Consider the following 19559-nt stretch of genomic DNA (forward strand, 5'->3'; position numbering starts at 1 on the left):
GTGTGTGTGTGTGTGTTGGGGGTGGGTGACACACTCCACAAGCCATCTGTGTGTGGTGGTGGTGGTGGGTTCAGTACAGTCACACCCATGTGTGTTGCTTGGTAATGCCACACTCATGTTACAACTTACCATCCCTGGTTCTCAAGACCAGGCACCTAAGTGACTCTATTATACTCTTCTATTCTTCTGTTCTTTTTTTTTTAGATATTTAGATATACCTTAGTATACACTAGTAGAGTTCTACTTTAAAATTGGAATATATTATAGAAGACATACCTTCCTGAATTTTCATGTAAACAACAATTCATGTGATTGAAGTGACATCAGCCTGCTCGGCCGGCTCATTACTTTTTGCTCATGTGATCATGTCTGTATGTAATTATTTGCATGTCATGAGGGCCCGCCCGTCCACACACGTGCATTGTGTGTTCACCAGCTGAGTTGCAGTACACAGCAGTCAGCTGTTCCTGCAGCGCGCTGCGCTGGACAGCAACCGGGCTCCCGGACCCTCAGCCACAGCTGACAATGTTGAATTCATGGTTTGTGTGTGTGTGTGGGGGGGGTGGTTCAGCACAGTCACACCCATATGTGTTGCTTGGTAACGCCACACTCATGTTGCACTTCGACAATTTTCACAGACTGCTCGAATGTGGTCATCTGCAATCCACTATCATGCCGGGAGCATGAATAGTCCCGCCTTTTCTAAGTGCCAAGTGAGCGGTGTTGGATGTTCGTGCGTGGCATGTGGAATTTGGCCAACATCTGCCAAGAGGAGGGTCGAATGGGCGCTTGCAGGGCACTCGCTGTCTTTCAGATGCTGGTGTGCGCGAATGGTTGTGGCGACAGCCATACAAGGCGTTTGAGACAGCTCCGATTTTTCACGAGTCGCATGCAATTCCTCCTTTGTGCACCAGTCAGCTTCAGTCTTATTATGTGTGAAGGGGCCTTGAAGAAAAATAACAGGTCTTTATTGGAAGTGAACTAAGATATCCATTCATTGCCTGAGGTCACTGCTTAGCATCCCAGTCTCACAACCATAAACACCTTTGTGCTGTGACCTTTCCACACGTCTCCTGTTCTCAAACAAGGTGCTTCAACTGCACTATGAACATTGCAATGGACTCATCCTCTCTCTGGCTTGATGTCCAGAAGTTATGTCGCTCTGCGATGACAATCAGAGCTGATTCATAATGAGCCATCATGAGAGCTTTCAGTTCAATATATGATTTAGAAATCCGATTTTCAGGAGAACACCGAAAATAAGGTGCAAGCATTTTCAGTGCAAATATAAACAAGAGTAAAACACATGCAGACTTAAAGGTCTTAATATGTCCATTTTATGATGAATTGAACAAGTTTACACTCGCAAAATAAAAGACAAGAAGGACGTTATATCTGTTTGTCAGGCACGCACAGTCAGACATGCATGTAAACATGCACTTGCTACCAGTCCAAAGTGGGGAGCATCTTTAGAAGCCACAGAAGTGCTGTCAGATGAAGAAATGAACAAATTTCTATGATGATTTTTCACTTGATTGAAGAAAGCAGATGCGTTTTTCCAAATACCACTGAGCTTCTCAGCGGCGCTTGCTAATCTCAGTCGCATGTTGGTGGTGAGTCTGCAGGGCAGGGTCAACTGCAGGGCGGACACTGACAGCTCTGAGTCCCACTGCTTCCTATTCTGGGGAGAGGCACCTGTCTGATTTTGAGTAATATCAAATAATTCAGTTGAATTTAGGTGTCATAAAAAACAAATAATTTGTTTTTCTTTTAACTTATGCAAATACTGGGATTAAATGCTCAAAGGGGTCAGTCCAATGGGACAGTACAGCAGTCATGTGCTCCATTACATGCCATGACTGCAATGGTACAAGGTGTCGGTTTGGAGAAAAGCAGAGTTTCAGTCCCTCTGTAAGCAGGCTCAGGGTCACAAGAACACAGATGGTGAGTCACCAACTCAACGTTTCCTCCAATGAATGTCTCCTTGTCTACCTTCACCGTCATTACAGCTCACTTTCTCAGCTCCTTATGCAGCCCAGAACTACAATCAACCTATTAATTATGGTTTCTGTGGATGATATTCAAAGTTCCTTCAGAAATGAAACATCTGCACCTGTGAACCTGGTGACTCCAGGGTAATCCCTGGGAAATTTCAGGGCCTGGTCACAGAAGAACTCCATATTCCATTCATGTCATTAGTTGTATCCCTGGCTCTACGTCTTCCACCTCGGTTGCATGCAAACTCTGTGAAATAGTCTGACCCTGGATGTGGAACTGCACAGAAAACAGTCTGTAGTTCATAGTCTGTGGTCACAGTGCACAAACCTGACACTTTTATAGATCCTACAGTTCCACACAACTCAAAGTTTTGGAAGGTAGAACCTGAGTATTACTTTTAGCCTATAAAACTACAGAGTCCATGACAAAAAGTTAAAAAGTAACAAGTGTGCTATACGTTGAAATAAATGCATGTACTTGTTGAGATGACTCTCTTCCTGCCATACAGCTTCAATCTGGTGCTTGGCATCCTCCTGTGACTGCTCATAACAGGTTCTGAGGAAGGAAAGAAGAAATTCTATCTCAGTTCAGCTTTTAACTGAAGCAACAGTATTTAACAAAATATAAATTGAAGCAAATAGTTTTCCCACCTACAAAGAATGGAGAGGTCTGTAATTTTTATCATAGATACACTTCAACTGTGAGAGACAGAATCTTAAAAAAAAAAAAAAAAAAACAATCACTGAGATTTTTAAATAATTTGCATTTTATTTTATAAAATAAGTATTTGATCACCTACCAACCAGCAAGATTTCGAACTCTCACAGACCTGTTAGTTTTTCTTTAAGAAAGCCTCCTATTCTGCACTCTTAACCTGTATTAATTGCACCTGTTTGAACTTGTTACCTGTATAAAAGACACCTATCCACTCACTCAATCACACTCCAACCTATCCACCATGGCCAAGACCAAAGAGCTGTCTGAGGACACTAGGGACAAAATTGCAGACCTTCACAAGGCTGGGATGGACTACAGGACCACAGGTGAGCAGCTTGGTGAGAAGACAACAGTTGGTGTAATAATTAGAAAATGGAAGAAACACAAGATGACTGTCAATCTTCCTCGGTCTGGGGCTCCATGCAAGATCTCGCCTCTTGGGGTAAGAATGATTCTGAGAAACCCCAGAACTACATGGGAGGACCTGGTCAATGACCTGAAGAAAGCTGAGACCACAGAAGCAATGATTACATTAGTAAGACACTACGCCAACATGGTTTAAAATCCTGCAGGGCAGCAAGGTCCCCCTGCTCACACCAGCACATGTCCAGGCCTGTCTGAAGTTTGTCAGTGACCATCTGGATGATCCAGAGGAGGCATTGGAGAAGGTCATGTGGTCATATGAGACCCAAATAGAGCATTTTGGTATCAACTCCACTCACTGTGCTTGGAGGAGGAGAACAACCTCAAGAACATTGTCCTAGCCATGAAGCATGGGGGTGGAAACATCATTTTTGGGGGTGCTTTTAGGCAAAGGGGACGGGACAACTGCACAGTATCGAAGGGAGGATGGATGGGGTGATGTATTGCAAGATTTTGGCAAACAACCTCCTCCCCTCACGAAAAGCATTGAAGATCTTCCAGCATGACATTGACCCGAAACACACAGGTGGGCAGGTGATGGTGTCGTGGTTAAGCGTTGGGCTTCAGACCAGAGGATCTTTGGTTCAAATCCCAGCCTCACCGTAAAATCAATAATGACACTTGGGCAAGGTCCTTAATCCCCAGTTGCTCTCAGTGTGTAGTGAGGACCTTGCATGGCAGCAGCCTGCCATCAGTGTGTGAGTGTTTGTGTGAATGGGTGAATGTGAGGCATAATTGTAAAGTGCTTTGGGCATCTGATGCTGATGGAAAAGTGCTATATAATTGCAGTCCATTTACCATTTACAGCCAGGGCAACTAAGGAGTGGCTCTGTAAGAAGCATTTCAAGGTCCTGGAGTGGCCTGGCCAGTCTCCAGACCTGAACTCAATAGAAAATCTTTAGAGGGAGCTGAAACTCGAAACCTGAAAGATCTGGAGAAGATCTGTGTTGAGGAATGGACCAAAATCCCTCCTGCAGTGTGCAAATTTGTCCAAGAACTGCAAGAAACGTCTGACCTCTGTAATTGCAAACAAAGGTTTCTGTTCCAAATATTGTTTTTCTGTTGGATCAACTACTTATTTCATGCAATAAAATGGAATTACTTAAAAATCATAGAATGTGATGTCGTGAATTTTATTTTTTACATTCTGTCTCTCACAGTTGAAGTGTACCTCCGATAAAAACTCCAGAGCTCTCCATTCTTTGTAGGTGGGAAAACTTGTAAAATCAACAGTGGATCAAATACTTTTTTGCCTCACTGTACCTGATGTTAATGTCACAGAGGTTCACAAATAAGCAAGCAACAAAGTTTATACGGTTGTACAGAAAAAACAAATTGCCAATGTTCTGGTCATACGTGTGACTTGAAATAAACTAATTATACTCTATAACTATAACTTAGACGTGTTTATCTTACTTTATTAGTTTGTACATGTCCTCCAAGTATCCACCCCAGACAGCTGCAGTGTAATAGTAATCTCCTTGTCCAGCTGGAATGTAGGCTCTGGACTCAGGACGACGCTCATATGGAAAGGCATCCCTCTTTGTGTTCTGAGTAATAGAAATAATGAATGAATAAATAAATAAAACAAGCCAGAGAGGCCATGAAGACCCTATGATTAGGAACAAGGATTCACAGGCAACTTGGACCTCTATGTCTTTATTTCATTATTTTTGTTTTAGCATGTTAAAAAATGCCAATATTTACTAAAATAAAAGGTTCACTGGTCCTTACTTGTATCAATCTGAAGCCAAAAATTCAAAGCTGAACATACAGCCATTTTTGGGAAGCTTACTTAGGAAGCCACTGATAATTTTGCACACTCACACATTCACTTGACTCATTGACTGACAGACTGCTCTATTACCAGTGTTGGGTGTCACGCGTTACTAAGTAACGCGTTACTGTAACGGGATTACAATTTTAGAAATGCAGTAATGTAACATGTTATTATGAAAACACTTGTAATTAAATTACAGTTTCTATCTAAATACTTCATTACTGGCGGCACCGGCTCTGCTTTGGTAAAGCCGCGAAGAACGTTCACTTCCGTTGCTTGCGTGCTCACGTCACGCCGAGCACAGGAGCGAGAGGGAATAAACATGGCAGAGGAGAGCAATGTGTTTCACCGGTGGAGGTATGCACACTATTTTAATTATGTCAGTCAAAAAGATAAAAACGTCGTGGAGTGCAAGCTTTGCGTGGGCAACAAACGATTGTCAACTGCAGCCAACTCTTCATCCAACCTTTTAAAACACTTGCAGCGTCAACACTCAGCTATCAAGCTAGTCGCTAAACAACAACAAAACGAAGCCAACGCCTCCGACAGCACAACGCAGACAAGATACAAACAACCCCGACTTGAATTTTTTGTTTTTGTTTAATGTCTTTAATAAAACAAACAGACGTATTCGATTCTCTTATTTTTTGACACAAAGTAATCCTTAAGTAATGTAACTTAATTACTTTCTTGAGGCAGTAACTAAGTAATGTAACTAATTACTTTTGTAAAAAGTAGGTAGTAATTTGTAACTAATTACTTTTTCAAAGTAACTTACCCAACACTGTCTATTACGATGCTTGTCCTCCACAGGGAATGCTAACTGTCCAAACGTCTGTTTGGCAAACACAGAACCGGAGTGGGGGCAGCGCTGTGTCCTCCCTTTGCACAGGACATCAAAGTACAACCAACGTATGGACCAGACTCACGACATAGGTGTCCAACTTCTCTACATCAGTGTGGTCACTCACTCACACCCATGCAATCACATCTTCGCTCGTCCTCTCCTTCCCAGCGCTCACTGACCTCACATTCATGTGCCTGCGTATAACAGGCACTGAAATGATCGCTCAGTGTGTGTGTGTTCATAACAACTGAATGACCCACTACATATGTGCGCGAGGTGCTCGTGTGCACCACTGTCAGCCAGTGGACACCTTTTGCTGTTAATCTTTGGTGGCAGTGACCCAAGCTTTCATCACAACATTCACCAGACACGGCAAACTTTGTTTTTTTTTTTGCTCACTTCAGCATAAGCACCACAACACAACTCTGTACAACACAATGTCAAGTTGTTTTATCGGTGCCAGCATGTCACATGGGATTTATTTATGCCATGGTTGTTTGCAGCACACAGCAGCTGGCTTTTCACCACAGGTTGTGGTCCCTGGCTTCTGTCTGCGCTGTGCTGTGAAATGCTCCTCCTTGGCCATGCCTGAGATTCGTGTTTAATAATGTTGTCATGGCCTGCGGAAACAGTTCCACGTCATACCTCCTACAGAATTAGATGGTGATCAAGTAATATGTATATTACAGCATTGAGATCCATTCAGCTCCAAGCCTCTGACGCGTGTAGTGACGCATAAATGCGCATGTGACAGTGTTAGGGCGCACCTGCCTGTGGTGTCACAGATTCGATGGGCACAATATTTCACATTATTTATGTCACTTATGTGGAGGAATGGAAATGTATCTGTACTGCAAGGTCTATGATGGATATAATGGCCTGTTCAGATCTGTGGCGGCGTGCGTTTTGCGACACACTGACCTGCAGTAGCACTCGATGCTTTCGGTTTGATTGCACACTCCACTGCACATGATGAATGTGTGCCACATGCATGTTATTACCAGTGGTGGCACAGCTAACCGAAAAGTTAGCTTTGACAACCACTAATCTGCCAACTGAAAAGTTAACTTTTATAGCGCTAAACCCCTAAAAAATTAACAGAAGCTCCAGCTAGCTTTTAGGGTTGACTTGGCACATTGTCAGCGACTGATAAACTTTCAGCATGCAGAAGCTTCTGAGTAAATTCAATGCAGCACTTATGTCTTAAAACACCCTGTCGGCTGCTGCAAAGACATTTCACTTACCTTTCACGGTGGCAGAGTTGATCAAACAGAAGGCACTTTCACTCATGGCTTCATTTATAAACAGACTAATTCCAGACAGTTTATCAACACATTAACAGCAACTCTGTCATTTTTACAAAGTGAAAATATCGTCCTTTTAAAGAAATGCACGAATTCTGAAGGTTTGAGCGTTAAACCGACACAAGTGCCACAAGGCATTATGGGAAATCAGACTCTTCTTATCACCCTCCCCCCGTCAAAACGCATAGAACACTGCCATCTAGTAGAAGGGAGTGTGAAAAGCGGCCAACATGCTGAGTCACACTTCAAAAATAGAATTTTCAGGTTTGCAAATGTTACAAATGGAAAAAATGATGCATTTACAAATACACATCTATTTCCAAAAACCAACACACAAGTTACAAATCGGAAATTTGTGTTTGTGGATCACAAAACACGTCTGGATGTACACACGGTCTTTTCAAGCAGAAACACTGTCGATCATAATGCATTGCAGCAATGCATTATGGGAGTTTGGGGTTTGGTTGTTTTTTATTATTATTGTAGTAAATGTTAGTTTAGGAGGGTTGTTAGTGTTCTAGATTTGTTGTGTTTTTGTAGTTCAAGGAATGTAAATAGTTTGGTATGTTGTGACCATGAGTATAAACAACATTGTAATTTACTTCTTTTGCCACCATCTGCGCTGCTATGTTGAAAGTAAATTACTCTCTCCCCCCCCCCCCCCCCCCCCCCCGCTGCATCGGCAGCCGGCCCGCCTCCTTCTGCTGGGGGAGGGTGGAGGGCTAAGTTCCTTATCGTAGCCGGTTGTTGCCATGTTTGGTTTTAGAGTTTACAAATGTTTTTGACCAGTTGGTCTTACTCACTATGCCAGCAAAGAAATGTTAGTGGACTGAATGTTAGCAGAAGCTAATTAATCTGCTGATGTTTTCAAAATTAAATAAAAGATAATCCGCTAATGAAAAAGTTACATAATTCTTGGTTAGCAGAACTGTGTCCACCACTTGTTTTTACATATCAACATTTTGTTTGTCCTTGGCCGGGGTCCAGTGATGTGGCACAAGTATCACTGAAGAAGACTGGATGTAAAAGTGATGGTTTATATTAAGGGGTCACTTACTTATTCACACCATCATGTTGGCTTTTAGGTTTTTATTTGATTTAATTCATTATGGAGATTACTTTTCCCTGCAAGTTCAAAAGGCATAATTTTCAAAATTTTTAACATAAAAAGCCTGAGTTATTATTATTATTTGTGAGATCTTAAAAAACAAAACAAAAACAACATTTAAAAGCTCAGAGGTGCACAAACTTTTTCACAGCACCATATAAATGTTTTGAACCTTGAAACTAATGTTTTTACTCTTTTTTGGTGAGTGGGGTAGGGGTCTTAATTATATTTTAATTTGTGTAATTTGAACCATGAATAATGATGGAAAATCAAAGAAATAGTTAAGGAAACATTTTTAAAACAATGCTCCGAAGGTCAAGAAAGTGTTCACCATATTTGGCTGTTCAGGCAAACCTGCCTCATATCTTTTCCTTTTATCTCCCATTTTTGACTGATGACACATTAACACCACACCAGTCTCCAACTTCATGCAGTTTTTGTTGGAGGACATAGTTTACAGTGTGTAATCCTGCAACCTACAGAAAATGGCTGGCTACTTTTACTCTGACAGAGACTCTGACTGTATGTTGTTTACCAGTGTACCTTATATTTCACATTGATACATTTACAATAAATGAAACACTTTCATGAAAAGAATGATAACTGTAAGAAAGAGAGCAAAACCTGGTAGTATGCTCGGTGAAGTACAGCAGACAGTCGGCTTAGAGATTCGGCCCCAAAACGAGCGTAGAAGATACTATCAATGTCCATCATAAACAGGTAGTCCGCTTCATCTCGGATCTGAAATCAGTGCAGTTGAGTTGTTTGTTAAGACTGATGGTATTGACAAGATGTGATATTTCACACGTTATAACTTGAAGTTTCACTTAAATGTTGACAATTCTGATGATATATTCACTAACTATGACATATTTCCAACATGAGTTCGCTAAATATGCACTAAAAAATTCAGAGCTCCTCTTCAAAAAGACAATCTAAAAGAAAAAAAAAAGAAACTCAAATGCTATGCTGTCACTTCTTATTAGGGTTCAGATGGCAAATGAAAATCATGAGTTGACAAGTCAACTATTGAATAGCTGATGACAAATCTTGACAACTAATTTATAATGATCAGTGAAACGACAAATTGACTTTGATTTAAAGCAAAATCAGAAAATCAAGTTGAAAACATGGTATTAACACAGTAAGCTACACGGAAACAATATTTGTAGTACAACTTGATGAAAGACATTTATTCAGAGCTTAGTGCTGGATGTCAGTGGATGCTGGCCTGTATTGGTTACTGTTTTATTTCTATCCTCAGTGTGACATTTTATGCAAGGGTACCCTGTTTCTGTTTCTGTCATGTGGTGAGGTGATGGTGTAGTGTTTAAGCAGTAGGCATGAGACCAAAGGATTCTAAGTTCAAGCCCCCGCCTAGCTGGAAAATCGCGAAGGGCCTTTGGGCAAGACCTTTAATCCCCAAGTTGCTCCCGGTGTGTAACAAGCACCTTGCATGGCAGCACCCTGACAGGCATTACTGTAAAGTGCTTTGAGCATCTGATATATTTGAAAAACCGCTATATAAATGCAGTCCATTTTCTATAAAAAAAGATTTTGTATTTGATCCTAAGTTAGTGGCAGTGACATCACTTACCTGCTTGTCAATCAGAATGGCTGCCCATTTCATCCTGCCAAGAACTACATCCTGCCAGCGAACGGCAGAAGGAACAGGGATGACTGTGATGTTCCGACCCTCACACAATGCCACCTGACCAGCCACAAAACAAATCAAACAAAACTAATTTTAATGATGCCCCTTAAGAACATTCAACATTCTTACTTGTGTGAAGCTCCTTCAGGCAACTTTGTTGTGATTTGGCGCGATATAAATGAAAATAAATTAAAATGAAAATCAATCAAAACCTAATGCTGCATTTACACATAGGCAGGACACGTTACAAATGTCATATTTGCGTCATTCTTGCCACATTCCTGACATTCTTAACAGGACTTAAAGCATCTGAATAGGTTTCTTAATAGTGCGTGCCGGTTCGTGATATTAGTGATTTCCGTGGAGCATGTTTTTGGCTGTCCAAAAATCTTCCATAAATGTCACGCACCACCCTCATTTTGCCTCATGTCGTGGAGGTTGCAGCTGAGCGTGTTGATCCGTGTTGATTAGTGGTGATCCTTAATAGAGCATGGCCGCGTTCGTCTCTGACAATTAAACCCTGCTGTACCGCATTCAGTTTCATTGCTGCAGTATGCTGAAGAAGGACAGTGACGCCAAGTCGGCTAAAAGTTTTGTTCCAATGCTCATCAGCGCGCTCCTGCAGGTGTTCCACCTGCTGCTGCTGCTATGCTTGATATTTGGGAAAACAGGCGAGATGAGAGCCACGTGGAACCACACATCTGGCTCTCTCCATCTCCTCCTCCTCTCTGCGCCACTTCATGGCACAGAGCCCAACTAAGCATGCAATCACAAAGTTCTGCTGTGGATTTTGAGGAGCAAACTGGAGTGATCTGAATTGTTCAGCAGCTGATGGATGAATATGGGTGTGAGTGGAGACAAGTTGCCTCATTCACAACATGACAGAATGTAATGCACTGTTACGCGCAACAGCGCACAACAGTGTGGACATTATTCTTGACCGTGCGTAATGGTTCCTTATAATTCGCCACCAACATGTGCTATTACTTGTAGCGTGTGGTAACAGGTTGCAGCAGTGCCTGAGGACACCTGACGGCTCTGCCGCTGATCACAGCAGCCAAGAATGTACACTTCGTGGCATTCGTGACTTGTCGTCGTTATGTGTAAACTCATCATAAGCTTTATTACTTCTCAAGTCATTAGAAAATTGTTGAAAATCATGTCTTCTCTCTCTGTAACATACAATACATTTCTCTGTGAAGCAGGCTTTCATTGTGGAGATCTTGTAGATAATGTGAACAATTGTAGAATCTGAATGGTCAGAAATTGTGGATTGTTATGGATTTTTTTTTTGTCCCATGCACACCTGAACAAAATATCAGCTTGCAATATGTGCCAAGAATCAGCCTGCCCATCAGAACATTTGCCATGATATCTCTGTGGCTCTTATGCCCAATCTAGCTAATCTCAGCTCAGCAAGAGAGCCTTTGTTTGCGTATGAATTTCATCATGGGCTGATTCCAAAAAACATATTTTGTAATTTCATCATGGGCTGAGTGGAAAAACATTTTGTAATTTTATCATGGGCTGAATGCGCAGCCGGTCTGCTCTGTGTCAGCCTGATCCCGTCAGATGTCAGAAGCTAAGCAGAACAGGATCTGGTTAGTACTTCGATGGGAGACCTCTTTGGAACACCAGTGTTGTTTGTGTTTCTCCAGGTGAAACTGGAGTTGCATCAGGAAGGGCATCCGGTGTAAAACCTGTGCCAATTACCAATGCGGATCTGGCTGTATCCGCTGTGGTGACCCCGAATATAAAAACTGAGAGCAGCCGAATGAACAACAACAACATCATGGGCTGAATGCAAAAACATTTTGCTCATCGAGACTATATTATTTGAGTTAGTTAGGGATGCAAAATTTTGACACATTCATTTCAAGGAAGCCTACTGGGTACCAGAGGAGCTTTTGCCAACAGTGCAAGATTGAGTGTATTTACTCATTTATTTTTGGCATTTAACTTATTTTTTCAACAGAATAATGTGTGGATTGGACATTATTGAAATGATGGCAATATTTGTGGGAGTTCATTTGATGCTGCATCTTTTTCAAAGGTACACACTCTCTTGAGTGCCCCCCTTGAGCTTTCCCATTAGTCTGACATTAAACTACAATCAGTTCGTCAACTGCAACAGCAACAAAAACAGCAGACTTGCAAGAAAGATAGAACAAATCGTGTGTGTGTTATTATTTTTATTTTTATGATTATTTTTACTGATTACTGCTCAAATGGTAGAGTAATTGTCACCCAGAAGGACAATGGATTTGATTTTCAGTTACAGGTAAGAGCCAAAATGTCATTACTTTTTCGTATCATGCAGATAATCAACTAATTTCTTCAGACAAGCCATACAGTCGGCTCAGGGAAAAAATGTCGTATGACTTAATTAAGAAACAACTCACTTTGGGAACATCTTGTTCACTGTCAGTGAAGATGTAGTAAATAACCCTGAAGTCAACCAGAAAATACTTTTCCCCCGACTCCAGAAAGCCCTTCAGGAATCTCGTGTACCTGGTTCAAAAAATATCAGGAAGACATGACAATATATGGAAAACTAACACCGTAACTAACCCATTCCCAGATTTAAGAACAATGAGGGCCACTTTGAAATCTAAAAATTCTCTGGGACAAACTGAAATCTTTTTAAAATCTTTTTTTTTTTGTCTGCTGATTGTGCATATGCACCAAACAGCAGTTCAGAGTATCCAGCTTTCTTGGAGACTGGGTGGGATCCTGGAAAATGTACTTGCTGGAGACTCCTTAGTTCTTACTGGGAGATGTCAATGCTCACTTGGGCAACAATGGAGAAACCTGGAGGGGAGTGATTGGGAGGAATGGCCCCCCTGATCTGAATCCGAATGGTGTTTTGTTGTTGGACTTCTGTGCTGGGCATGAATTGTCCATAACAAACACCTTGCTCAAGCACAAAAGCGTTCTTAAGTACATTTGAGACAGAACACCCTTGATCAAACCTTGATGATAGATTTTGTAATTGTGTCATCAGACCTGCAACCATGTGTCTTGGACACTCAGGTGAAGACAGGGGCACAGCTGTCAACAGATCACCACCTGGTGATGAATAGGCTCGGATGGCAGGGTAAGCCGTTGAGCCAACATAGAAGACTGAAACATGTTGTGGGGGTTTTCTGGGAACGTTTAGTGGAAGAGCCTGTCTGGACGGTCTTCAACTTGCTCCTCCGAAGAAACTTCTTTCAGATCCGGATGGAGGTCAGGGACATGGAAACAGGGTCGTCTATGTTCAAGGACTCCAATGCTGAGGTGGCTGCTTTGAGCTGTGACCAGAAAGTTGTTGGTGCTTGTTATGGTGGCAACCCAAGAACACGCTGGTGGACTCCAGGGGTAATTGGAATCCATCAGGCTGAAGAAGGAGGCCTTTCATGTTTGGTTGGCACAGAGGTCTCTGGAATCAGCAGACTGGTATCGGCAGGCCAGAAGGACTGCAGCCTTAGTGGTGGCTGAGGCAAAAACTCTTTCATGGGAGGAGAGGCTATGGAAAATGACTTTTCAGCCAGCCTCACAGCAGCTCTGGCAAACTGTCAGGTGCCTCAGGAAAGGGAGGCAGTTTTTGACCCAGGATGTGTTCAGCAGGGGAGGAGAGCTGCTAAACTGGACTGTGGCTATTGTCAGGTGCTGGAAAGAACACTGAGGATCTCAACACTACTGACTCAGGCAGAATTGGTTCCATCACCCAAGCGTACATCACCGAGGTAGCCAAAAAAAAAAACAACAAAAAAAACACCTTGTGGGCAAGTCACCAGGGGTGGGCAAGATTTGTCCTTAGTTGCTGAAGTCTCTGTATGTTGTTGGGCAGTCATGGCTGACATGCTTATGCAACAATGCATGGAACTCAGGGACAGTATAACGAGATTGGCATATTGGGGGGGGGGGGTCAACTTTAGAAAGAGGACTGCCGAGCGTATCCCAATTATAGAAGAATTACACTTCTCAGCCTGTCTAGGAAAGTCTATGCCAGGGTACTAGACAGGAGACTTAGCCCGTCAGTCAAATCTCAGATTCAAGAGGAGCAATGTGGGTTCCGTCCTGGTCATGGAACGGTGGACAAACTCTTTACCCTTGCAAGGATATTGGAGGGGCCTTGGGAGTATGACCATCCAAGCTACATGTGCCTTGTTGAACTTGGAAAAGGCATATGACCAGGTCCTGTGGGGAGTGCTGTGGAAGTATGGGGTACCGGATTTGCTGCAATGTGTGATCTGGTCTCTATATGACACAAGTAGGGGCTGTGTCTGCATACTTTGTATTACATCAGACCTGTTTGCGGTGGGACTTGGACTCTGTGAGGGCCGCCCCTTGTCACCAGTCCTGTTTTGTGATAGTCAGCTCATGGATAGGATTTCAAGGCGCAGTCAGGGATTGGAGGGTGTCCAGTTAGGTGACCTCAAAGTTGCATCTCTGCGTTTTGCAGATGTTGTGGTTCTGTTGGCTCCATCAGATGGTGAGCTCCAGTGTGCACTGAGCAGGTTTGAAGCTGACTGTGGAGGAGCTGGGATGAGAATCGGCATCTCCAAATCTGAGACCATGGTCTTCTGTCAGAAAACGGTGGTTTGTCCCCTCTGGCTCAGGGCAGAGTTACTGCTCCAAGTGGAAGAGTTTAATTATCATGGGGTCTTGTTCACGAGTGGGGGTAAATTGGAGTGGGAGATTGATAGATGGTTTGGGGTGGCATCTGAAATTTTACGAACGTTGTACCAGTCCATCGTGATAAAGGAGCTGAGCTGGAAGGCAAGGCTCTTAATTTACCAGTCAGTTTATGCTCCTATTCTCACCTATGGTCGTGAGCGTTGGGTAATGACTGAAAGAATAAGATTGCCAATACAAGCAGCAGAAATGACATTCCTCCATTGGGTATCTGGTCTTGCACTCCTGGAAGGGGTGAGAAGCTCGATTATCCAGTAAGGACTCGGAGTAGAGCCTCTACTTCTTCGCATGGAAAGGAGCCAGTTGAGGCAGTTCGGGAATCTGGTGAGGATGATCCCTGGTCGCCTCTCTAAGGAGGTCTTGTAGACATGTCCAACAGCGAGGAGGCAACGGGCAAGACACAGGACACTCAGGAAAGATCATATATTTCCCAGCTGGCTTGGGAACACGCTGGAATCCCCAGGAAGCATTACACGATTTGGCTTTACTTACTTCCCAACAGCAAACACCAGGACAGCGACTCTGGGATCCATTTTCTTATAGATTGCATCAGTAACCACTGGATCAAAGGTTCCATCCCAAACCAATGGAGCATTCCAGTTTGTCACGGAGTTCACATCAGTACGTCTGGAGAGATCAAAGAGAGTGAGACTGGATATTGAACAGAACCTCATGACACAATACACATCACAGTACATGGGGCGCATTGCACTACACTGCAATATGATGCATGTTCTGATACAGTGTAATACTCTCTATAATTTACTCCAAAACTTAAAACAGAGCTGAGAATGCAACTTGCTATGTACACCTGGCTGCAGTAGATACTGTAGGAAGAGGGCACATGTTCTGTTGAGATTATCTGGTTGTTTGTCTTGCTGGTTCTGTTGTGATGCAGTGACATGTGGGATCAGAGCAGGCTTCCACACCCGATGTGACATGCTTATGGCATTTTTAGTAAAATGTAAGACATTTTGTTTGCATTGTGCCAACTGTACTTTGTATTGCACTTTGTTGTGTCATTTTTAAATTGGTTTTAATGAGTTGGTGGCACTAGGTGAAGAAAACATTTTCAAGCTATCACAACTTAGCGCCCCTTCACACATAGTGCGAATGCGTACTCGTCAGAGTGACTCATGGTGGTAGAGCTCGTATGAATGCACCACGAAACATCATACTAATGGGCAAGTGTGCACGATGCCGGTGCGACGGTTTGTGCACGCGATAGTGTCTTTCAAGCAAGAACACAGTACGAGCTGCTGCAGCTGCTCGCACTGTGTTCCATGGGATGAGGTGGACAACATCACACCACCGATGTGGAGGAAAATAAAATAAAAACCTGTTGTGGGCTTTTTGTTTTCTGTTTCTCCCACCAGGTGGTATGCATTCAGGACTGAGTGGCTGACATGGGGCTGAGTTTGAGGACCTCACCCTTATCACCTGTGGCTTGTTATCACGTGCAGTTCATCAGGACTCACAGCTGTGGTGCATCTGTCTTGATCAGGGCATGTTGCATTTAAACCTGGAATACACAGTGTGTATTTGCCAGAGACTCGACTTTGTGACCAGACGTGTGAGATCGACATTGGGAGAACAATCTCACCACTACAGACGCAGAGACCGCTCCAGGTTTGACGCCACAGTCTGTGAAAGAGGATTGGATGAGGTCTCACGCTCTTCAGCACACTTCCTGAGGTATTTTGGTTTTTGTGACTTTCATGAAGTAAAGTCAGTAAATTTGGTGTCCCTCACACTGTTGTGGCTGGCGTGCCTGGCTGGCTTTTGTGTGTCTTTTGTTTCTGTCTTTTGGTTTTCCTCCCAGGTGGTGCGCATTTGGGACTGAGTGGCTGTGTAGCGGAGTTTATCAGGACCTCACCCTGATCACCTGAGGCTGATCACCTGCGGCTCGTCAGGACTCACAGCTGTAGTGCATCTACATGGATTGGAACATGGTGGCATTTAAGACTGGAGTACACAGTGTGTATTGGCCAGAGACCCGACCTTGTGACCAGACGGGTGAGATCGTCGTCTCTAGAGCCATCTCCCATCAGTGGATGCAGAGAACGTCCAGGTTTGATGCATGGTCTGTGAAAGAGGAGGGGGTGAGGTCTCACGCTCGTCAGCACACTTCCTGAGGTATGTTTGGTTTTGTGACTAACATTTATACAGTCAGTAAATGTGGTGTCCCTCACACCTTATTATATTGAGCTGTATGTTAGTCGTTTAAATCAGCTTCCACTGCAGTGGAGTTTTGTGAATGGGGTGTTCTATGCCTGCAGGGTGGGAAGCTGATTTGCAATTAAGCCAGGAAGTGTTTGCTGTTTGTACACCTTTGAGTGGTCTCTCTGTGTGTTGAGTGTGGACTCTCATAATGATTTCTTCTTTCACAGACTCGGTTTGTCGCGGCCACCTGGGGGGTGTCGGCGGGGTCCTTGGGTCCGAACAGTTTTCTGGCTCTGGACCGTTAGCGCTGCTGGGAGCGCACCGCAATCCACCATGCCAGACCGCGCACTCTTTTGTTGTTTTCGTATCACTTCACTGTTATGTTTATTAAACTCTGTTATCCTTTGTACCGTGCTCTGCTTATTTCATACTGGGTCCTTCAAACGCTGGTCGGTTCTCCGGGCTGCGTCCGACACATAACACACACCTTGTAATATTGAGTTGTTATGCTATGCTAATCGTATAAATCAGCTTCTACTGATGGCTACGAATGGCTACACATTTCCTAAGTGTCAAACGTGCGGGGTTAGATGTTCATGTGTGTCACCTGGAATTTGGCCGACACTTGCCGTGAGAGGGATCGATGGGCTCGCACAGCGCACACTATGTCTTTCAGCCGCTGGTGTGCGCAAATAGTTGTAGCAACAGGTGTACGAGGCAGCTACGATTTTACACGTTTTGCACACGGATCCTGCTTCATGCGCACTTTATGCAGAAATTGACCAAATTTGCACTATGTGTGATGGGGCCCTAATCAAGGACAATTTGAATCTGTCTCCATTATCACTGCTAAGATGTTGTTGGTGCAGAGATCTGTTTGTGAATACAAGTATTGATCATTACTTTATAGTGATTGCAGATTTTCCGTTTGCCAAGGACATAATAAACTCATTGGTGTTTATTTATTTATTTGTCTGTCTGTCAGCAGGATTACGTCAAAACTACTGCATGGATTTTGATGAAATTGTCACCACAGATACATATTAGGGTATGGAAGACTCCATTAAATTTTGGAGGCGATCTGGATCTGAATTGGCTAACATCAGAAATCTCTGATTGCTCTTGTTTTAAAAGCTTTATATTTGTAGTTATTTTTTTTAATTAATGCATGATTTTAAGACGAGTCACACAGTGCAGCAACGTGTAGTCAATTTTGTATATCTTACCCATGAAGTGCGCTTGGCTGAGGATAGGTCAGTCTGGGAGAGAAGACAGAAGTTGTCTTTTAATACTCCTGAGAACTGATCACAGCATACTAACATGAAAGTAGGATCAAGTGACAACCTGAAACCAATACTTGAAGTGCAGTTCTTTGAGAGGTGGCTTGGTGCTGGCTCCAAAACAGAGCATTTTCTCATAGGACTCCATGTTAACATGTCCAACATTAGACCAGAAATGAACATCTACAGCCTGGTACAAAAAAAAAAAAGGTTTTGGTCTCTATAGTTTCCTCCTCCATGACAACTGTACAGGGGTTGAATTTTTTCTGACTTCTTAGTTTAAGACATTTGAAGCCGTAAAGTTCTGTAAATTTGGGGGCATGGTTGCTGAGGTCAGAGGTGACTCCACTTGATGTGGCTGGTAGTGGAGACTGTGTCGGTTGTTTCGGAATATTTTATTGCAAACACCTGGAATAATAAGACTTGTTGTGCAGTGAAACATCCTAAAGAATGAAGACATCTCTGTTGCACTATTCACCCTGAGAGAAACTCGACAGATTTAATGTTGTATGCCAGCTGGCATACATTACTGCATATTTTCTAACTCTCCCTGTTCCATTCCCAGGTAATTAACTCCATCAGGTGTGCTCAGCCAATCAAGAGCTGGAAGACGCCACTTAAAATAAATAAATAAATAAATAAAAATCAGGTGTGATTTGAGTAGGTAGACATGGAAAACTTGCAGCACAGGGCCTCTCCAGGAACCGTGTTGGGCACAGCTGTTGTATGCTAACTTCATTCGGTAACATCTGAGGCCGCTTACGGCTACATTCCTGGCTGATGGCGGCTACATCCGTGGCTAGCAGCGGCTACGACCGAGGCTGGGGGCGCCTGTGAACGAGGTTAGCAACGGGGAGGGTTGGTGTGCGGTGACCGGACCTGTGGTGGTGGAGGTTACGGGTGAAAATTGTTTTTTGCAATTAACTGGCCATACTAAGCCACGATAGTTAACATGGCACCACCCAAGAAAACGGAGAAACTTGAGGAAAATATAGAGGAGATAAAGACCTCAATAAACCAGATATTAAAAGACATGTCTAATTTAGACAAGCTGACGGTGGAGATTAAAGAACTCCAAAAACTGGTTAAAGAGAAGGACAAGATCATTAAGAAACTTGAACAACGTGTAGATGAACTTGAACAATTCACTAGAAAAGATGATGTTATAATATCTGGACTAGAAACAAGGCATCGGACATATGCAAGGGTGGTGGATTCTGGTGGAACCAGTGGGGAGAATGCACCACCTGAAGAACGACAATCATTGGAACAGCAAGTTACAAACTTTTTATATCAAAATGGTGTTGACATCCATCAAGACACAATATCAGACTGCTATACTGTTCCAACTAAAGATAGAAAAAATAAACTGTCTAATATTGTTATACGATTTACAAGCAGAAAATATAAAAATGAAGTATTAAGACAGGCAAAGAATTTGAAAGGAACAAGTGTCTATATAAATGAGCATTTAACAAAAAAAAAATGCAGATATTGCTAGGGAAGCAAGACTATTAAAAAAACAGAAGCACATTGTTGCTACATGGGTCTGGAATTGTAGGGTGTGGATTAGAGTAAAAGAAGGAACAAACGGTATACAAATCA

At 43.0% G+C, this 19559-nt stretch overlaps 1 protein-coding gene across 1 annotated transcript in view; it reads right to left on the reverse strand.

Annotated features, from left to right (window-relative positions):
* LOC117526478 (globoside alpha-1,3-N-acetylgalactosaminyltransferase 1-like) overlaps positions 1–19559 on the reverse strand; it is a 61464-nt gene that overhangs the window by 3512 nt on the left and 38393 nt on the right. Inside the window, exons 4-10 of the mRNA XM_034188551.1 lie at positions 17901–17933; positions 15004–15138; positions 12234–12342; positions 9775–9888; positions 8802–8918; positions 4555–4688; positions 2476–2553 (exon numbers count right to left, since the gene is read on the reverse strand). Of these exons, the coding sequence (XP_034044442.1) occupies positions 2476–2553; positions 4555–4688; positions 8802–8918; positions 9775–9888; positions 12234–12342; positions 15004–15138; positions 17901–17933 (720 nt within the window). The remainder of the gene's footprint in view (positions 1–2475; positions 2554–4554; positions 4689–8801; positions 8919–9774; positions 9889–12233; positions 12343–15003; positions 15139–17900; positions 17934–19559) is intronic.

This window comes from Thalassophryne amazonica, chromosome 2, assembly GCF_902500255.1.
Source record: "Thalassophryne amazonica chromosome 2, fThaAma1.1, whole genome shotgun sequence".
NCBI classification, from domain to species: Eukaryota; Metazoa; Chordata; class Actinopteri; order Batrachoidiformes; family Batrachoididae; genus Thalassophryne; species Thalassophryne amazonica.